The 19,290-nt window shown below is 39.7% G+C and overlaps 2 protein-coding genes across 4 annotated transcripts in view; one reads left to right on the top strand and one right to left on the bottom strand.

The window, feature by feature from the left end:
• METAP2 (methionyl aminopeptidase 2) overlaps nucleotides 1-14,385 on the top strand; it is a 43,107-nt gene extending 28,722 nt beyond the window's left edge. For both annotated transcript variants that reach the window (XM_010340175.3, XM_003929580.4), the window contains exons 8-11: nucleotides 5,054-5,150; nucleotides 11,980-12,083; nucleotides 12,883-12,998; nucleotides 13,693-14,385. In XM_010340175.3, coding sequence (XP_010338477.1) covers nucleotides 5,054-5,150; nucleotides 11,980-12,083; nucleotides 12,883-12,998; nucleotides 13,693-13,945 — 570 coding nt within the window. In that variant the 3' untranslated portion in view covers nucleotides 13,946-14,385. The remainder of the gene's footprint in view (nucleotides 1-5,053; nucleotides 5,151-11,979; nucleotides 12,084-12,882; nucleotides 12,999-13,692) is intronic.
• Nucleotides 14,386-14,459: 74 nt separating this feature from the next.
• Nucleotides 14,460-19,290, bottom strand: part of USP44 (ubiquitin specific peptidase 44) — a 33,861-nt gene continuing 29,030 nt past the window's right edge. For both annotated transcript variants that reach the window (XM_074402392.1, XM_074402393.1), the window contains one exon: nucleotides 14,460-18,552. In XM_074402392.1, the coding sequence (XP_074258493.1) occupies nucleotides 18,353-18,552 (200 nt within the window). In that variant the 3' untranslated portion in view covers nucleotides 14,460-18,352. The remainder of the gene's footprint in view (nucleotides 18,553-19,290) is intronic.

Raw genomic sequence — 19,290 nt, 5'->3', positions numbered from 1 at the left:
TCATGTGGAAAACAAATAGTGTTTGCAGACCATTGTTATAATAGTACTAGTTGTTACCATTGCCCATTTATTTACTTTTTAAAAAACATTCATATGGCTTCAAATTACTATATAGTATCCTTTGCAGAGCATTTCTTTTTTTTGGAGATAGAGTCTTGGTTTATTGCCCAGGCTGGAGTGCAATGGTGTGATCTCAGCTCACTGCCACCTCTGCCTCCTGGGTTGAAGTGATTTTCCTGCCTCAGCCTCTGGAGTAGCTGGGATTACAGGCACATGCCACCATGCCCAGCTAATTTTTGTGTTTTTAGTAGTGACAGCGTTTCACCGTGATAGCCAGGATGGTCTTAAACTCCTGACCTCATGATTCACCTGCTTTGGCCTCCCAAAGTTATGGGATTACAGGCATGAGCCACCTCGAAATCCTCCCACCTCAGTTCCCCAAGTAGCTGAAACTATAGGCATGTGCCACAATGCCTTGCGAATTTTTAAAAACTTTTTTGTAGAGATGGGGGTCTCACTTTGTTGGCCAGGCTGGTCTTGAATTCCTGGGTTCAAGTGATTCCCACCTTGGCCTTCCAATGTGCTGGGATTGCAGACATGAGCCACTACACCCAGCCTGATTTCTTTCTCACTTGTGAAGGACAGTTTTCCCAGATAGGATTCGTGGGTGACAACTTTTTTTTCTTTTAGTTAGCACTTTGAATATGTTGCACTTGGCCAGGCGCGGTGGCTCAAGCCTGTAATCCCAGCACTTTGGGAGGCCGAGGCGGGTGGATCACGAGGTCAAGAGATCGAGACCGTCCTGGTCAATATGGTGAAACCCCGTCTCTACTAAAAATACAAAAAAAAGTAGCTGGGCATGGTGGCACATGCCTGTAATCCGAGCTACTCAGGAGGCTGAGGCAGGAGAATTAACTAAACCCAGGAGGCGGAGGTTGCGGTGAGCCGAGATCACGCCATCGCACTCCAGCCTGGGTAACGAGCGAAACTCCGTCTCAAAAAAAAAAAAAAATATGTTGCACTACTGCCTTCTAGCCTCCAAAGTTTCTAGTGTGAAATGTGCTTAAGTCTAATTGAACATTCCTTGTATATAGTGAATCACTCTTTCTTGTTGCTTTCATGCTTCCCTCTTTGTCCTTTAGAAAGTTTTTTTTTTTTTTTTTCCTACTTTAGGTTCTGGGGTATTTGTGTAGATGATGCATGATTGTTGCATAGGTACATACATGGCAAGGTGGTTTGCTGCCTTCATCCCCCCGTCACCTATATCTGGCATTTCTCCCCATGTTATCTCTCCCCAACCTTCCCACCCGCTGCTGTCCCTCTCCTAGCCACTCCTAACAGACCCCAGTGTGTGATACTCCCCTCCCTGTGTCCATGTGTTCTCATTGTTCAACACCTGCCTATGAGTGAGAACATGTGGTGTTTGATTTTCTCTTCTTGTGTCAGTTAGCCAAGATGGTGGTTTCCAGATTTGTCCATGTCCCTACAAAGAACTCGAACTCATTATTTTTTTATGGCTACATAGTATTCCATGATGTATACGTGCCACATTTTTGTTGTCCAGTCTATCATTGATGGGCATTTGGGTCTTTGCTGTTATACACAGGGCTGCAATGAACATATGTGTGCATATGTCTTTATAGTAGAATGATTTATAGTTCTTTGGGTATTTACCCAGTAATGAGATTGCTGGGTCAAATGGAATTTCTATTTCTAGATCCTTGAGGAATCGCCACACTGTCTTCTACAATGGTTGAACTGATTTACACTCCCACCAACAGTGTAAAAGTGTTCCTATTTCTCCACATCCTCTCCAGCATCTGTCTCCAGATTTTTTAATGATCGTCATTCTTACTGGCATGAGGTGGTATCTCAGTGTGGTTTTGATTTGCATTTCTCTAATGACCAGTGGTGATGAGCATTTTTTCATATGTTTGTTGGCCTCATATATGTCTTCTTTTGAAAAGGGTCTATTCATATCCTTAGCCCACTTTTGAATGAGTTTGTTTTTTTCTTATAAATCTGTTTTTTTTTTTTTTTTGAGACAGAGTTTCGCTCTTGTTACCGAGGCTGGAGTGCAATGGCGCGATCTCGGCTCACCGCAACCTCCGCCTCCTGGGTTCAGGCAATTCTCCTGTCTCAGCCTCCTGAGTAGCTGGGATTATAGGCACGCACCACCACGCCCAGCTAATTTTTTGTATTTTTAGTAGAGATGGGGTTTCACCATGTTGACCAGGTTGGTCTTGATCTCTCGACCTCGTGATCCATCCACCTCAGCCTCCCAAAGTGCTGGGATTACAGGCTTGAGCCACCGCGCCCGGCCTATAAATCTGTTTTTGTTTTTTTGTAGATTCTGGATATTAGCGCTTTGTCAGACGGGTAGATTGCAAAAAATTTTTTCCCATTCTGTTGGTTGCCGGTTCACTCTAATGATTGTTTCTTTTGCTGTGCAGAAGCTCTGGAGTTTGATTAGATCCCATTTGTCTATTTTGGCTTTTGTTGCCAATGCTTTTGGTGTTTTGGTCATGAAGTCCTTGCCCATGCCTATGTCCTGAATGGTTTTGCCTAGGTTTTTTAGGGTGTTTATGGTGTTAGGTCTTATGTTTAAGTCTTTAATCTATCTGGAGTTAATTTTAGTGGAAGCTGTCAGGAAGGGGTCCAGTTTCAGCTTTCTGCACATGGCTAGCCAGTTTTCCCAACACCATTTATTAAACAGGGAATCCTTTTCCCATTTCTTGTTTTTGTCAGGTTTGTTAAAGATTAGATAGTTGTAGATACGTGGCATTACGTCTGAGGCCTCTGTTCTGTTCCGTTGGTCTATATCTCTGTTTTGGTACCAGTACCATGCTCTTTTGATTCCTGTAGCCTTATAGTATAGTTTGAAGTCAGGATGCCTGTGGCTTTGTTCTTTTTGCTTAGGATTGTCTTGGCTATGTGGGCTCTCTTTGGTTCCATATGAAGTTTAAGGTGTTTTTTTCCAGTTCTGTGAAGAAGGTCATTGGTAGCTTGATGGAGATAGCATTGAATCTATAAATTACTTTGGGCAGAATGGCCATTTTCACAATATTGATTCTTCCTAACCAAGAGCATGGAATGTTTTTCCATCTGTTTGTGTCCTCTCTTACTTCCTTGAGCAGTGGTTTGTAGTTCTCCTTGAAGAGGTCCTTTATATCCTCTGTTAGTTGTATTCCTAGGTATTTTATTCTCTTTGTAGCAATTGTGAATAGCAGTTCTTTCTTGATTTGGCTCTCTGTTAGTCTGTTATTGGGTGTATAGGAATGCATGTGATTTCTGCACATCGATTTTGTATCTTGAGACTTTGATGAAGCTGCTTATCAGTTTGAGGAGATTTTGGGCTGAGACAATGGGGTCTTCTAAATATACAATCATGTCGTCTGCAAATAGAGACAATTTGACTTCCTCCTTTCCTAATTGAATACCCTTTATTTCTTTTTCCTGCCTGATTGCTCTGACGAGAACTTTCAATACTATATTGAATAGGAGTGGTGAGAGAGGGCATCCTTGTGTAGTGCCAGCTTTCAAAGGGAATTTTGTGTGGAGAGTTTTCTTTGAGTTCATCTTTTTTGGAGTTCTTTGAACTTCTTGGATGTTTATATATATTCTTGTATTTCATCAAATTTGGGGAGTTTTCAGCCATTATTTTTTCAAATATTCTGCTTCCCTTTCTCCTTCTGAAAATGTCTATAATGCACGTATAGGTCTCTTTTGATATACAGGCCCCTGAGGTTCTGTTCACGTTAGTCTTTTATTTTAATCTTAGACTTGATAATTTCCCGTGTCCTTTCCTTCAAGTTTGCTGGTTCTTTTTTTTTGCCTGCTCAAATACTTTTTAATTCTTCTTGTGAATTTTTCATTTTAGTTACTGTACTTATCAACTCCAGAAATTTTTTTTGTTTTAGGTTTTCTATTTCTTTGTTGCTATAATCATTTTGTTCATATAGTTTTTTTTAACTCTTTCATTGTCTTCCTTTAATTTTTTAAGCATCTTTAGAAGAATTGTTTTGAAGTGTTTGTCTAGTAGTAGATCTGCCATCAGGTTTTTTTTTTTCAGGGATAGTTTCTGTTGATTTATTTTCCATTTCCAATAAGGAAATGGTTCTTATTTCCTTGTATGCCTTGTTTTTGTTGAACGCTGCATGTTTGAATGTAATATGGTAATTCTGGAAATCAGATATTTCCCCTTCCTCGACAGTTCTTTTAGATTTTTTGTTTTGTTTTGTTTTTGATTCTTGTCAGCAGTCTCTACCAAGGATCCACCTGAGGTGTACACTTTAGGTTTTCTCAGGTCTTTCCCTGGGCGTGCATGCTCACTTGAAAATTTTCTCGTACATGTAGTTGTTTTCGAATGACCTAGTCTTTAATATCTGACCCTCAAAGGGCGACAAAAAGAAAAATGAGTGTGGGCTGGAGGCCATGCCAAGTGTGAGGGAGTGGAGGGGAAAGAGTGCTCACCACTTGGAAATCCCCTAGAGGTCACTTCGGCCAGAGGGTTAGGGACAGAGGTTTGCAACTACGAGGGCAGATGCAACAACAATGGCCACTTCTGTATCTGAACCTTTGTGACTAGGAGCAGCAACCAGGGTTCGCTAGCATTTAGGACAAAGTTTGTTTTGCCTACCCAGATACCCACAAGCTATGTGCGTGTTGTTCCAGGAACACAAGCCAACCATGAGCTTATGGAAGGGTATGTAGTGGCACTGCTACTGTGCTAAGAGTTAAAATGGATGAAAATTAACCACATTTGACCATCCCATTATTCCCCTGGAAATTGCAAGGCTTCAGTAGACTCCAGAGTTCTCAAGTAGTTACATCAGACAGATTTTCTCAGTGCAGTTGTTGTCTATGTAGGGAGACAGATTCCTGGTGCTTAATACTTTACCATCCTCTCATAATCCTCTGCAAATTATTTTAAATGGGAAGTTATGTACAAAGCAGTTTTTCTGATTGTTCCTTATTTTTAAATGTTATAAAAAAAAGTTGCTATGAAAATTTTGTACTTTGAATAATAAAGGATACATTATTCTTTTTTTAGTGTGCTGGAATTGATGTTCGTCTGTGTGATGTTGGTGAGGCCATCCAAGAAGTTATGGAGTCCTATGAAGTTGAAATAGATGGGAAGACATATCAAGGTATGCTCTTTTAAAATGTATCTTATTTTGCAATTGATTTTTACAAACTATTGCTGAGTGCTTTCTTTGGGTTAGCTGCTTCATGTTTATATCTTGGAAATACAAGGAAAGAAAATGGGGAAATGACCTGTTTAGAGCGTGGTAGGAGTACTGCTGTAACTAACTGGAAGCTATTGCCAAGCCACTCTGTTAGTGATAAACACCTGAGGAATTATCCTAGGGCAGCCAAGATTTGGAGCAGATTTTCTGTGACTAGTAAAATCAAGACTGAGAGAAGACAGGACTCTTGCCATTGATGACTCCTCACTGTGATTTTTTAATGTTGTTTTTCGTTTTTTTTTTTTTTTTTTGAGACGGAGTTTCGCTCTTGTTACCCAGGCTGGAGTGCAATGGCGCGACCTCGGCTCACCGCAACCTCCGCCTCCTGGGCTCAGGCAATTCTCCTGCCTCAGCCTCCTAAGTAGCTGGGATTACAGGCACGCGCCACCACGCCCAGCTAGTTTTTTGTATTTTTAGTAGAGACAGGGTTTCACCATGTTGACCAGGATGGTCTCGATCTCTCGACCTCTGTGATCCACCCGCCTCGGCCTCCCAAAGTGCTGGGATTACAGGCTTGAGCCACCGTGCCCGGCTGTTTGTTTGTTTTTTAAAGACAGGGTCTCACTCTGTCATCCACGCTGGAGCTCAGTGGTGCAATCATGGCTCACTGTAGCTTCAACCTCTCAGGCTTAAGCAATCCTCCTACCTTAGCCCTCCCAGGTATCTGGGACTACAGGTGCCCAGCCCTTTTCTTTCTTTTTAAGACAGAGTCTGCTGGGCATGGTGGTTCATGCCTATAATCCCAGCACTTTGGGAAGCCGAGGCAGGTGGGTCATCTGAGGTCAGGAGTTCAAGACCAGCCTGACCAACATGGTGAAACTCCATCTCTACTAAATCCAAAAAAAAACTAGCTGGTCGTGATGGCACACAACTATAATCCCAGCATACTTGGGAGGTTGAGGCAGAAGAATCACTTGAACCTGGGAGGCAGAGGTTGCAGTGAGACGAGATTGTGCTATTGCACTCCAGCCTGGGTGACTGAGCGAGACTTCATCTGAAAAAAAGAGTCTTCCTCTGTTGTTCAGGCAGGAGTACAGTGGCATGGTCAGAGAGCTCAACCCCCTTGGTCAAGCACTCCACCTCTCAGCCTCCAGAGTAGCTGGGACTACAGATGTGCAGTATCACTCCTGGCTAATTTCTGTATTTCTTTTAAAATCGAGACAGGTTTCACCATATTGCCCAGGCTGATCTCGACTTGCACTCCAGGTTCAGGTGATCGTCTGCCTGCCTTGACCTCCCAAAGTGCTGGGATTACAGGCATTAACCACTGCTCCCAGCCCAGTCTTAGACTCTTAAAGTCTTTCTTTGCAGCTCTTTCATTTCCTTACTTTTTTATTTCTATTTCTCTTTATTTCTAATATACATTTTTTTAAATATAAGATATTCTGACATTTCAATGTTCTTCATGGTTTCATTTCCTTTCCTCCGGCCTAGACCGTGTGTCAGCAGCTTTAATTCTTCTCTCTCATCTGTATCTTTAACTTCCTTATTACTTTGATTTTCAGATATTCTCTTAAAGATCTCTAATCCTGTGAACACACAAGGGCAAAGCAGTTTGTTTGTTTGTTTGTTTGTTTATTGAGACAGAGTCTCACTCTGTTGCCCAGACTGGAATACAGTGGTTCATTTTTGGCTCACTACAAGCTCAGCCTCCCAGAGTAGTTGGGATTACAGGTGTGTGTCACTATGCCAGTTAATTTTTGGATTTTTTTTTCCCATGTTGGTCAGGCTGGTCTTGAACTCCTGACCTCAGATGATCTGCCCAACTTGGCCTCCTAAAGTGTTGGGGTTACAGGCATGAGCCACTATGCCCAGCCCAGAATTCTCTTGATGTTGCTCACACTTAGGTAGGAGGTGTTGGGATAGTGAAGAAAACACACTTTGGGTTCAGGCAGTTTTTACTTGGAGTCCTAGGTAAACCTTACAATCTGAATACCCAAGTTTGTTGACTGTAATAGGATTAATGGCATCTAGTTTATTTTGAGAAATGTAAATTACATGATAGTGCAGGAATTTATTAAGTATTCAACAGTTATTTGTTATTCTTTCCCTTTCTCACCCCAGTTCTGGGATTAGTGCCACAAATACAGTGCTTATTCAGGTTCTACTGAAATCGTTCTTCATATCTTAGGAAATTACTTACCTGATAAGAAAAATAGCCAAACAAGCCTAACACTCTAACTTTTTTGCCATGTTGCATAAAGAAAACCCCAGCTTCTCCCTATTCTTATGTTTTTTTCTCTCTTCTTTAAGGAAGAAATATTCTTTCTTTTATATAGCATTTTCTTTTTTAAATTGTTAGTTCAAACACTGCTTTAAGGATCTTCTTTTCAGTGTAAAACCTCCCACCTCCTTTGAGATACCATCTTATGTCTCTACATACTCAGCCTTTCCCTAGTGGCTCCTCTCAGAGTGAAAGCATGTGAGGAGGAGAATAAAAATCCTAGCACTAGATATTCTTCAGTGACTCACATATTTTGCTTTTGGCTTTTACTTAGTGTTATGTGAAATTTTAAAAATTCATTTCTGCATTAAGACATGGCTTAAATTTACTATGTTTAAGGGTGAACATACTTTTGTTTGTGTCCTAGTCAAAGCCATAAGGAGAGCCAAAAGATTTTTAAAGGCTAGAATTTAGAATATCCCATTTCCAGTGTGCTTTTCTTTGGAAAATGTTTTGTCTAGTTCTTTAAACAGCTTATAACCAGTTTTAGGAGTTGCTGCTTCTGTTAACACTTTATGAGCTCCCCAGAAGCAAGATTCTTATCCCAAAGGAAGCTGAGACTAAGAGCATAAATGCCAAGTTAATTTGAGGAATTTATGGGTCTGGAACATGGGCCTTCTGATTTCTAGATTCACTGTTACAAATGAATAGAATCGATTAGTTCCAAATTCGTGACTCTTAGGTCAACTTGGAGTACAAACTGTAGTAGTCTGCTTGAAGACTACTTCTAGAATGAGTTATTTCTCTTTTTTGAGAATTTGTGAAATTTTTGTAAATTCTGACACCAGCCAACACGTATGCCAGTGTCCTCTCTTTCTCCTTTCATTTTCTCCTAATTCTACAACTTGTTTGGTATGTGGTCTGCCTTTCAAGGTAGGTGACAATTTGACTTGATGTTTATAGTCACTGCATAATAATTCAGCCTGCAACATTGGGATTTTTTTTTTTTTTTTTTTTTTTGACGGAGTTTCGCTCTTGTTGCCCAGGCTGGAGTGCAGTGGCATGATTTTGGCTCACTGCAACCTCTGCCTCCTGGGTTCAAGCGATTCTCCTACCTCAGCCTCCCGAGTAGCTGGGATTACAGGCATGGGCCACCCCACCCGGCTAATTTTGTATTTTTAGTAGAGACTGAGTTTCTCCTTGTTCGTCAGGCTGGTCTTGAACTCCCAACTTCAGGTGATCTGTCTGCCTCAGCCTCCCAAAGTGCTGGGATTACAGGCATGAGCCACCGTGCCCAGCCGCAACATTGGTATTTTTCATATCTACCCTCTTACCTCTTCTACTAAGCAAATGTAACATTTTAGATTCCATTATTTCAGTGCCCCTCTTTTGATGTCTGTTATTGTATTGATCAGCGTTCTTAGTTTCAGGCAAAATCCATTTTTAATAGTTTAAGCAGAGAGGATGTGAAAAAATCATGATACTAGGAAGATGAAGAAATGAACTCTGCTGAACATTCAGAAACAAATAAAAAACCACATAGCACAACTGGGCCATCAAAGGAGTGCTTAATCTCCTTTCATCAGGAAGCTGTAGAATTAAAAAGTGATTGTTACAAATTACTGGCCCCAGAATCAGCCTGTGCTCTTACAGTCTGCATAAGTAAAAAATGAATTCCCCTGTACCCTCATTCTTCTGTGTAACTAACATGTTAGGTTGGTATGGCTAAGAAACTTTCTTAAAAAATGATTGGCTTGTAAGGGTGAGTTTGCAAGATTTGAATTTTACTATAAGCTAGTTACTTGTCAACCTAAATAGCAGAGAGAGGCTCTCTAAAAGAAAATGACGTTTGTTTGAGAATAGAGCATTGCAGTGGGAATGCCATAGGAAACTTGTGCATATTGAAGGAGGTAAGAAAGGCAGAGGTTTTTAAAGACAGAAATGAGGGTGACATAATTGTTTTGAAATAATTATCCTTGGCTCCAAAGAATGATAACAAGAGTGACGCCAGTCTGAGGTTGGGTGAGCAGTTGTTGGGCAGATGTCCTTGAAGAAGTTTTTTTTTTTTTTTTTTTCCAGAGGTATTTTTTTGTGGAAGGTTGCAGTGGTCTTTGTGCAAGATTATGGTTTTTGTAGTCATCTTCATTATCAGGCATACAAACACGAGAACTCTCTGTTCATGGCTTTCCCTAGCTCTGTTTGTCAGAGTTTTCTTAACATTACTGCCTCCATTTTGAGTCTGACAACTTTCACACATTTATATAAGAAGGTTTTTGTAAAGAGCAAATTGAGTTTTCTTGCTACCCCACTAAGTTTGTAACATACTTGTTCATTGCTTCAGACTACTTAATTCCTCTCTAGAAGAAAGGTAGCTCATACTGGGGATTCTAGCCCTATAGACCTAGATTATTTTTCTTTTGCCTGAACATAGCAGTAAACTGTTCCGAGATAGACCTATATTTTTTAAGCCCCTCCCCCACCTTGTTTTTGAGACTGGCCTCCCTCTGTCACCCAGGCTGGAGTACAGTGGTGCCATCCCAGTTCACTGCAGCCACCACACATTGCCATTTTAAGCCCTTTTTAAAATTTTGAAATAGTAACACAAAATATACAAGGCATAAAAACTCAACTTCTCAATTGCAAAAGCTATGTAACTTCACTCATCAAGAAACAGAGTATCACCAGCATTCCAGAAGACGTTCAGTCTCATTTTCTTAGTCCGTTTTGTGCTGCTACAGCAGAATACCTGAGACTAGCTAATTTATAAAGAACAGAAATTGATTTCTCACAGTTCTGGAGGCTGGGAAGATTGAGGGACTGGCATCTGGTGAGGGTCTTCTTGCTGCATCATCCCATGGCATAAGGCAGAGGAGCAATGAAAAGTGTGAGAGAGAGTGATCAAGCTCAGGCTGGGTGTGGTGGCTCATGCCTGTAATCCCAACACTTGGGGAGGCTGAGGTGGTCAGATCACGAGGTCAGGAAATTGAGACCATCCTGGACAACAGGGTGAAACTCCATCTCTACTGTAGTCCCAGCTACTCAGGAGGCTGATGCAGGAGAATCGCTTGAACCCAGGAGGCAGAGGTTGCAGTGAGCTGAGATCGTGCCGCTGCAGTCCAGCCTGGGCGACAGATTGAGACTCTGTCTCAAAAAAAAAAGAGGTGGTAACTTGTCCTTTATAAACAACCTACTCCTGAGATAATGGCATGAATTTATTGATGAGAGTGGTGCCTCCATGGCCCAAACTCCTCCCATTAGGTCCCACCTCCCAATACCATCACATTGGGTATGAGGTTCCCAGTACATGAACTTTGGGGGATACATTCAAACCATAGCACCAGTACGCTGCTTTCCAATTATAGCAGCTTGCCTCTAGTGAGCCACTGTCTTGGCTTGTGGGGTCAGTTTGCCAGATCTTAGAGAAATAGTGATGATGTCTGAATTTTAAAATGTATTTAGCTTATCAGCACTGCAAGTATGGAAGGATTTGCATTTGCTTTTCTTTATGTCTTTGCTACCTGATGATGCATCTCTAAACAGTAGTTTTATTATGCTTAATTTTGAACTATTATAAATATGGAATTGTATAGTATGCATGTAATTTTGCCTTTTTCTGCTCATTTTGTCTTATTCCAGTTGTTTTAACTGGAAAATGAAACTTCTAGCAGTTTGATTCCAGTTGTTAAATGTATTCCTAGCTTTTTGTTTTTGTTGTTGAATGTTATTCCATTGTGTGAATATGCCACAATCTGTATTTCTGTCATTGCTGTCCAGACAGTGGGGTTGTTTAGATTTTCTTTCTTAATTATTGTGTCTAAGGCACATAGATTTTCTTTTTGAGCATTTGAAATGTTGATATAAAGTTTTATAATACTGTCATCTTAATAGTATCTTTCACATTACTTTTTGGTCTATAACAATACAAATGTGTATTTTTTATGTTTCTAATCATTTGTGTACATGGCATTTTTTGTTGTTGTTGTTAACAGTACCTCCTTAGATGACCTGCCTTATACCCTTAATCCTGTAATTCTTTCTTCCATCCTCCTAGTATTTTTGTTTTGTTTTCTTTTGTTTTTGAGATGGATTGTCACTCTGTTGCCCAGGCTGGAGTACAGTGGCATGATCTTGGCTCACTGCAACCTCCATTTCCCTGGTTCAAGTGATTCTCCTGCCATAGTCTCCTGAGTAGCTGGAATTTATAGGCACCCACCACTACACCCAGCTAGTTTTTGTATTTTTAGTAGAGACAGGGTTTCACCATGTTGGCCAGGCTGTTCTCAAACTCTCAGGTGATCTGCCTGCCTCAGCCTTCCAAAGTGCTGATATTACAGGCGTGAGCCGCTGCACCCAGCCTACTTCTAGTGTTAATAACATTGCAGCTAACTACTTTTTATATTCCACTAGATTCCAGTTTATATTTAAGTACCTTAATGTAAGGTTATTTAGTAGAGCCATATCTGATTTTTGAATAAATGCTTGAACTCTGTACCAAAATGTAAGAGATCTGTTTTTGCTTCTTGAGATCCTGAATAACTTCTATTTCCCTATTTTTTTTTATAACAGTGAAACCAATCCGTAATCTAAATGGACATTCAATTGGACAATATAGAATACACGCTGGGAAAACCGTGCCGATTGTGAAAGGAGGGGAGGCAACAAGAATGGAGGTATGTGTGGCACTTTTTACTCCCATGGAGGACATTTTCCCTTCCAAGCAAAAGGTCATGATAGTTAAGTGTATAGTTACAATGACCAGAATTAGCTTATCATCCATATTCACCCTGCCAGGAACTGGGCCATTTGAATAAATGTGGAAATCGTGTATAGTCAGCCCTAAATCAGTTGTGGAAATTGGGTTTGTCAAAGGATTGTTTATTCAACATTTAATGAGTATTTATTGAGCATTCCCAGGTGCCAGTCTGTTTATAGTAAGCTCTATGGGTAGAGATGTGAACAAAATTCATAGAGGGAGGCAGAAAGACCAAAAAGTGCTAAGGAGATAAAGCAGGGCAAGGCTAGGTAAGGACTGCCAGAGGCTATTTCATCTTGCTGCTTACGTCAGGTAGGGCCTTCAAGAGATGGTGATTGTTGGGCAGGCTCGGTGACTCAGGCCTATTAATCCCAGCACTTTGGGAGGCCAAGTTGGGCAGATCACCTGACATCAGGAGTTCAAGGCCAGCCTGGCCAACATGGTGAAGCCCCGTCTCTACTAAAAATACAAAAAATTAGCTGAGCATGGTGGCACATGCCTATAGTCCCATCTACTCGGGAGGCTGAGGCCAGAGAATCACTTGAACACAGGAAGCGGAGGTTGCAGTGAGCTCAGATCACGCCACTGCACTCCAGCCTGGGCAACAGTGCTAGACTCCATCTCAAAAAGAGAGAGAGAGAGAGAGAGAGAGAGACGGTAATTATGGTTCGTTCTGAATTTTTCTTCTTTCCCCTTGACCCTTATTTATTTTTAAGGAAGGAGAAGTATATGCAATTGAAACCTTTGGTAGTACAGGAAAAGGTGTTGTTCATGATGATATGGAATGTTCACATTACATGAAAAATTTTGATGTTGGACATGTGCCAATAAGGTGAGAGACAATTAATTTTATGTGGCTAACAAGCATCTCTTCCGAGTTAACAGCATTTTTAAAAAATGTGGCATACATTTTTAAAACATATATTCATGAATGTAAAGTTCTATAGCCCAACAATAAGAAAAAAATAATTAGCATGTTAAACATTTCAGCTGAGATAAAAACTACATATACACACACACAAAATGCTCTCTTCAAGTCTGGTTTCTGATAATCACAAATGTCAGAGATTATTTTGGTAGCATTCCTAGGTTTTTTTCTTAATATTTTCCCTTTGGTAAACTTCCATTTACAATGTCTTTCAATTTACATTGAATTTTTTTAACATTTGGAGAAGGTGATTGAAGTCCGGATTTACATCTTTTAAATGCAAGTCTTTGAGCTTGTTGCACACAAAAGGAAATTCCCATGATAATACCACGGAGCTAGGTCTGTACTGGGAATGTAACACACCATGCATAGACGCATAAACACAATGAGATGGCCACCAGCTGGTTTCCTATTCAGCTGCCATCTATAATTAGGTATGGGCTATTATACATTCTGGCTTTTGATTATTGAAAGAGCAACAACAAACATTTTTGGACTTCAACTACTAAGACACAGCTAAAGTTTGGGCTTTTCTTAATGAGGGAAATGAGTTTGTAATTTTCTTGCCAACAGTTAATCTTGGATTTTCTCCTCTTAGGCTTCCAAGAACAAAACACTTGTTAAATGTCATCAATGAAAACTTTGGCACCCTTGCCTTCTGCCGCAGATGGCTGGATCGCTTGGGAGAAAGTAAATACTTGATGGCTCTGAAGAATCTGTGTGACTTGGGCATTGTCGATCCATATCCACCATTATGTGACATTAAAGGATCGTATACAGCTCAATTTGAACATACCATACTGTTGCGTCCAACATGCAAAGAAGTTGTCAGCAGAGGAGATGACTATTAAACTTGGTCCAAAGCCACCTCAACACGTTTATTTTCTAAGCTTTGTTGGAAAACATTATACCAGAATTAATTTGCAACATATCTGTTTTAACAGTGGACCCATGTAATACTTTTATCCATGTTTAAAAAAAAAAAGAAGGAATTTGATCAAAGGCAAACTGTCTAATGTAATTAACCAAGGAAAAAGCTTTCAGGACTTTCAAATGTTAACTGTTTTCCCCTTCCTGTCTAGGAAAATGCTATAAAGCTCAAATTAGTTAGGAATGACTTATACGTTTTGTTTTGAACACCTAAGAGATACTTTTTGAATATTTATATTGCCATATTCTTACTTGAATGCTTTGAATGACTACATCCAGTTCTGCACCCATACCCTCTGGTGTTGCTTTTTAACCTTCCTGGAATCCATTTTCTAAAAAATAAAGACATTTTCAGATTGGAGAGCTACATCTCAATGTCTGTGGTTATAATTCTGGACAGGATAAATAGCTAAACTTAATGTAGAGAAATGCAGAGAGATTTATCTGAAATGTAGGCCTCTACACTGAGACTCTTCTGGCATAGTGGCTAAAACAAGATCTACACATGCATAAAGAGGGACAATCATCTTTTCTTCATAAATATACAGCTTTAGGAATATTTCGCCATTCTCTATAGGACGGATTAGTCCTTGTCTTTTTTTTCCCTGACATTGGAAAGACATACTAACTGAAACATGACTTAGTAGGAACATTTCCACCTTGAAACCTTGATTTAGTAAAAATCTCAATGTTTAGATCAGGCGTCCCCAAACTAGGGCCCGCGGGCTGCATGCGGCCCCCTGAGGCCATTTATCTGGCCCCCCGCTGCACTTCAGGAAGGGCCACCTCTTTCATTGGTGGTCAGTGAGAGGAGCACAGTATGTGGCGGCCCTCCAACGGTCTGAGGGACAGTGAACGGGCCCCCTGTGTAAACAGTTTGGGGACGCCTGGTTAGATCCTTTGTCCAGTGGCAGTATTTATCAGGGAATGTACACTCAGCTTGCTCAGAAAACCAAAAGGGCATTAAAGCCATGAAAGCAAAGAAGAAAAAAGTTTCCCATGTTCTGATCTTGTTCTGGTTAGAAAAATTAAATTGAATTATTGCGCTTTTTCATTCATGAGGCAAATGCTGTAGTACCTTGCCCTTTGACAGGTTTGTATTCTTAACATTACTAGTGGCATTTCAGGAAGTGAGGTTACAGTTACTTTCCTTTTAGCGGCTAAGTGTATTAAGTTGAATGTAACGATAATATTAACTTGTTTGAACTGAGGCCTGCTACTGATTCTTTAAGAAATTGCTTGAATTCTTATATGTAAATAATTTTATGGGAATGTTCCATCATAATTTCTAAATTGTTTATATACCAAGGTAGCCTTAATTTGTGTATGTTTCAGTACAATGAGATTTTATTGCCTCTGGGATGCTGTTTAGTTTGTATCTTATTGAACGTTTTTATCATAGGAAGAGAAACCTATGACTTTTGTACCTAGATCATTTGTTACATTAAAAAGCTGCTCTTTCAGCATTAGATCTATAAATGAATGTTACCTTGTGGGGAAACAATCTAGTTTTTAGCTGTATGAGCTGTTTATTATGGTGCTAATGTTCGATAGCCACATTTTACTAATTTCTCCATTTTCTGTGATGCTGTGGCTAGCAGCAGAGCTCACCAGTTCATGCCTGGACATACTGTCAGGGCTGCGCCCTCCAGCTAGCTCCTTTGGGGTTGAGTCCATATCTTTTTGATGTGGAAGTATAAAGTAAGTATCTTGATTTCTAAACCCAGGAATTTTAGAATTGGCCTTTATGAGTGAAGAGACTTTTGGAGCTTTTAAAGATCTTGGCAGTCATGATCTCAAACCAATTATGAGCTCCAAGCTCCCTTCCCAGGTAACTTTGGGAGCAATGGCATCACTGTATGCCCTTGTAATGGCTGGAAGAGACATGATCTTGTAAGTAGGAAAGCTGTCACTTAAAATTGTATTGTTTGCATATTAGCCATGTATCTCTTCAAATTTTGTTATGTTTACAATGATGTACCTTATTGGCAACATATTATTAGTTTGATGTTTAACAATAGTGCCTTTAGTAAATAATTTTACAACCAAAACATGTTGTTTTTTGTTAGATCAACTTAGCAGAATGTAGACGTCCATGTTGAGCTTTAAGATACATAGTAAGAAATCTAAGTTTCTGTTTATTGTTTAGGTTTTAATTTTATCTTTGGTATTTTGAGATGTTTTTAGAGCCAGTTTAGGTTCATACTAAAATTGAATGGAAAGTACTACAGATTTCCCGTATGCCCCAATAACACCCCCTCCTCCAGGCCTCCCCCATAGGTGTTACAATGGATCACAAAGTAAAGGGCTAAGTCACTTTCTCATACATTTTTGTATTGAAATATTTACAAGCAGCTATACCATGACAAATAACATAGTTGATGAGTTTTTTAGAATTCCATTAAAATTACATGCTAAAATGTAAAAAGGACATTTTAAAAATAGTCCTTGAAATTAGAAAAGGCTAGACTCTGGTAACTTGAACACATAAATTTTTAATGAGGTATTAAGTGTTTATCAGTTGAGGTAACAATTTGTTTAGGTATTATGAACAATTTTGAACATAGCCGATCATTTTTGGCACAAATGATTTGTCTGTTTAGTGATAAAGCCTTATTGCACTTCACTATCATTGGCTAACAACTTATTTTGTGAAACTTAAGAAAAATTTACTGGTAGAGATCTCTTTCAAGTCTGTACTTAAAAAGATGAACTAGTGGTGAACAGCATTCTACAGGATATTATCTTTCACTAAGACTTCAACCTGCAAATAAATCCACTTTAAAAAAAGGATAGGCCTGTCGCAGTGGCTCATGCCTGTAGTCCCAGCACTTTGGGAGGCTGAGGCAGGCGGATCATGAAGTCAGGATTTCCAGACCAGCCTAGCCAACATAGTGAAACCCCGCCTCTACTAAAAATACAAAAAATATAGCCCGGCATGATGGCGGGTGCCTGTAATCCTAGTTACTCAGGAGGCTGAGGCAGGAGAATCGCCCAAGAGGCGGAGGTTGCAGCGAGCTGAGTTCGTGCCACTGTGTGACAGCGGGACTCCATCTCAAAAAATAAATAATAAATGATCTTTCTGTGGTTACCACTGAGCTTAGATATTATATAGCTGGTCTACAGAGATTAGTTAATTTCTACCCTCTCCCAATAAGTTAGCAGCAACAGGACTTTAAAGAGTGACTCACACTGTATTTTTTTTTAATGCAAGTTTAAATAGCTTTTAATTTCTTTTTTTAAAATTCTCAGGGCCAGTGTTGAAGAGGCTCCTACCTAGTAGACACACAATCCTAACAAGAGTAAGTAATCAAGCTTTAGTTATTTAGGAGAATGAGATGCTAGACACATAGTCCAGTAGCCAGTTTTCAACAGGTGCCTTTTCTGCCCTATAATTTCTCTTTAAGGCTCTTACTCCTTTGAACTAAAAAATAGATATGAAGTTTTAATATCATTAGACATTACAAAATGAACTCATGCCCAAGGTAAACTATTTGAATAACATCATACGCTGGTTTGCTGAATTCAGACATTTTATGATTGCTTTATTAGACTACTGGACAACTGTTTGCTGCCAGACAAAAATCATAAATCCCAGCCATCATTTTTTCATGTCCATAGTTCCAAAGTTCACTAATATACTATTTGTAAAGCTGCTATTTTTATGTATAGTTTGACTATGCCAAGTAAAGAGCAATTACTAAAACAATTATGGGGTTACATTAACCAAAATCATGTCTATTACAAGGCCTGTTAACACACAAAGCCTCAGAAATAGCAGTGAGTGTGACTGATGAATATTTAGGTGATACCTTGTTATGTCACTTCAGTAACTCCAAGGGGCAAGGTAATTTCAATATACAAATAGCCTGAAAGAAAGGCTATTAGTGACCAAAGCAGAGTCTAATTTTCCATCTACTAAGAATTTGTATACAAAATAGCTGAAAAAGATAGTATATATATACAAAATGATGCCTCCTGAACTTTGTTGGTGTAAGACTGCACAAATTCATGATCTGAGCCTGTTAAGACAAAAATTTTTATAAAAGAGGTAACAGTCTGAGGTAAATACCAAAAGTTTAAGACTCCAAATTTTAAACAGTGTATATATAACTCCAGTGTATATACAACTGTGTATACCTTCAGTTGATATACACATATTTGTACTTAGGGGGGAAAAAAAGTTTTGTTGTAGTTAGATACAAAATATATAAATGTAGTGTGCACTGATTCATAAGAAAAATAATGAAGCTTAAAATGGTACATCAGCCCTTTTTAAAAGAATATATATATATATATCACAGGAAGAAAGCCCCATTGTCTTTGGATCAGCTAAGGATTTCATTAGAAGAGGTATCAGCTTCTTCATTGGGATGTTGGCTCCCAGACAGGAGCTCTGGAGGCAAAAGTATAGAATGTCCATTCTCAGTAACTCGTTGGGTATAAAACAAGATATAAGCTTGGGCCTTGCATACTTCATCCATAGTGCACATGCTTAGCTTGGAATCATTGCAGTGTACCCAGAACCCTAGAGCAAAGCACAGAAATACGTTTATATAGGGACTTTAGGAAATTCTAGTATGAAAGGCATTAAGTTTGAGTGAGAATTAAACTTTTTCTGAAGGGAAAATAATTTTCTAGCGAATTTATTTTTCTTTTATTTAATGAGAAATATAAATTGGGCAGTATTACCCTGGAATTATCTACCTTTATTTTAGAAGTAGCTTGAAGTTTACAGCAAGCATCTGACTGATTAGAGTACCTGACACTATTCCTTGTATAAACCTTTTGCCGCTAATCATACAGGCTGATCATCCCCAATTCCAAAATCTGGCCGGGCATGGTGGCTCACACCTGTAATCCCAGCACTTTGGGAGGCTGAAATGGGCAGATCACCTGAGGTCAGGAGTTGGGAGACCAGCCTGGCCAACATGGTGAAACCGTGTCTCTACTAAAAATGCAAAAATTCGGGTGTGGTGGTGCACATGTGCAATCCCAACTACTCGGGAAGTGGAGGTTGCGGTGAGCCAAGATCATGCTGCTGCTCTCCAGCCTGGGTGACAGAGTAAAACTCTGTCTCAAAAAAAAAAAAGCAAATAGTATACAACTAACTTGGCAGTTTAGTGTTGAGTTGCCTTGGTGGATTAGCTGGGCTTCTTATCCTCACTTCTCTTTTTCTGTTTGGGGTGTGTGGGGTTGAAGATGAGAGATGGAGTTTCATCCCTTGTTCAACAGTAAGTATCAAAAGGGGAAGAAAGGCTGGGCA

Source organism: Saimiri boliviensis, chromosome 7 (assembly GCF_048565385.1).
Source record: "Saimiri boliviensis isolate mSaiBol1 chromosome 7, mSaiBol1.pri, whole genome shotgun sequence".
NCBI classification, from domain to species: Eukaryota; Metazoa; Chordata; class Mammalia; order Primates; family Cebidae; genus Saimiri; species Saimiri boliviensis.
The sequence above is the reverse complement of the archived record's forward strand: the minus strand, read 5'-3'. Positions and strand labels throughout refer to the sequence as shown.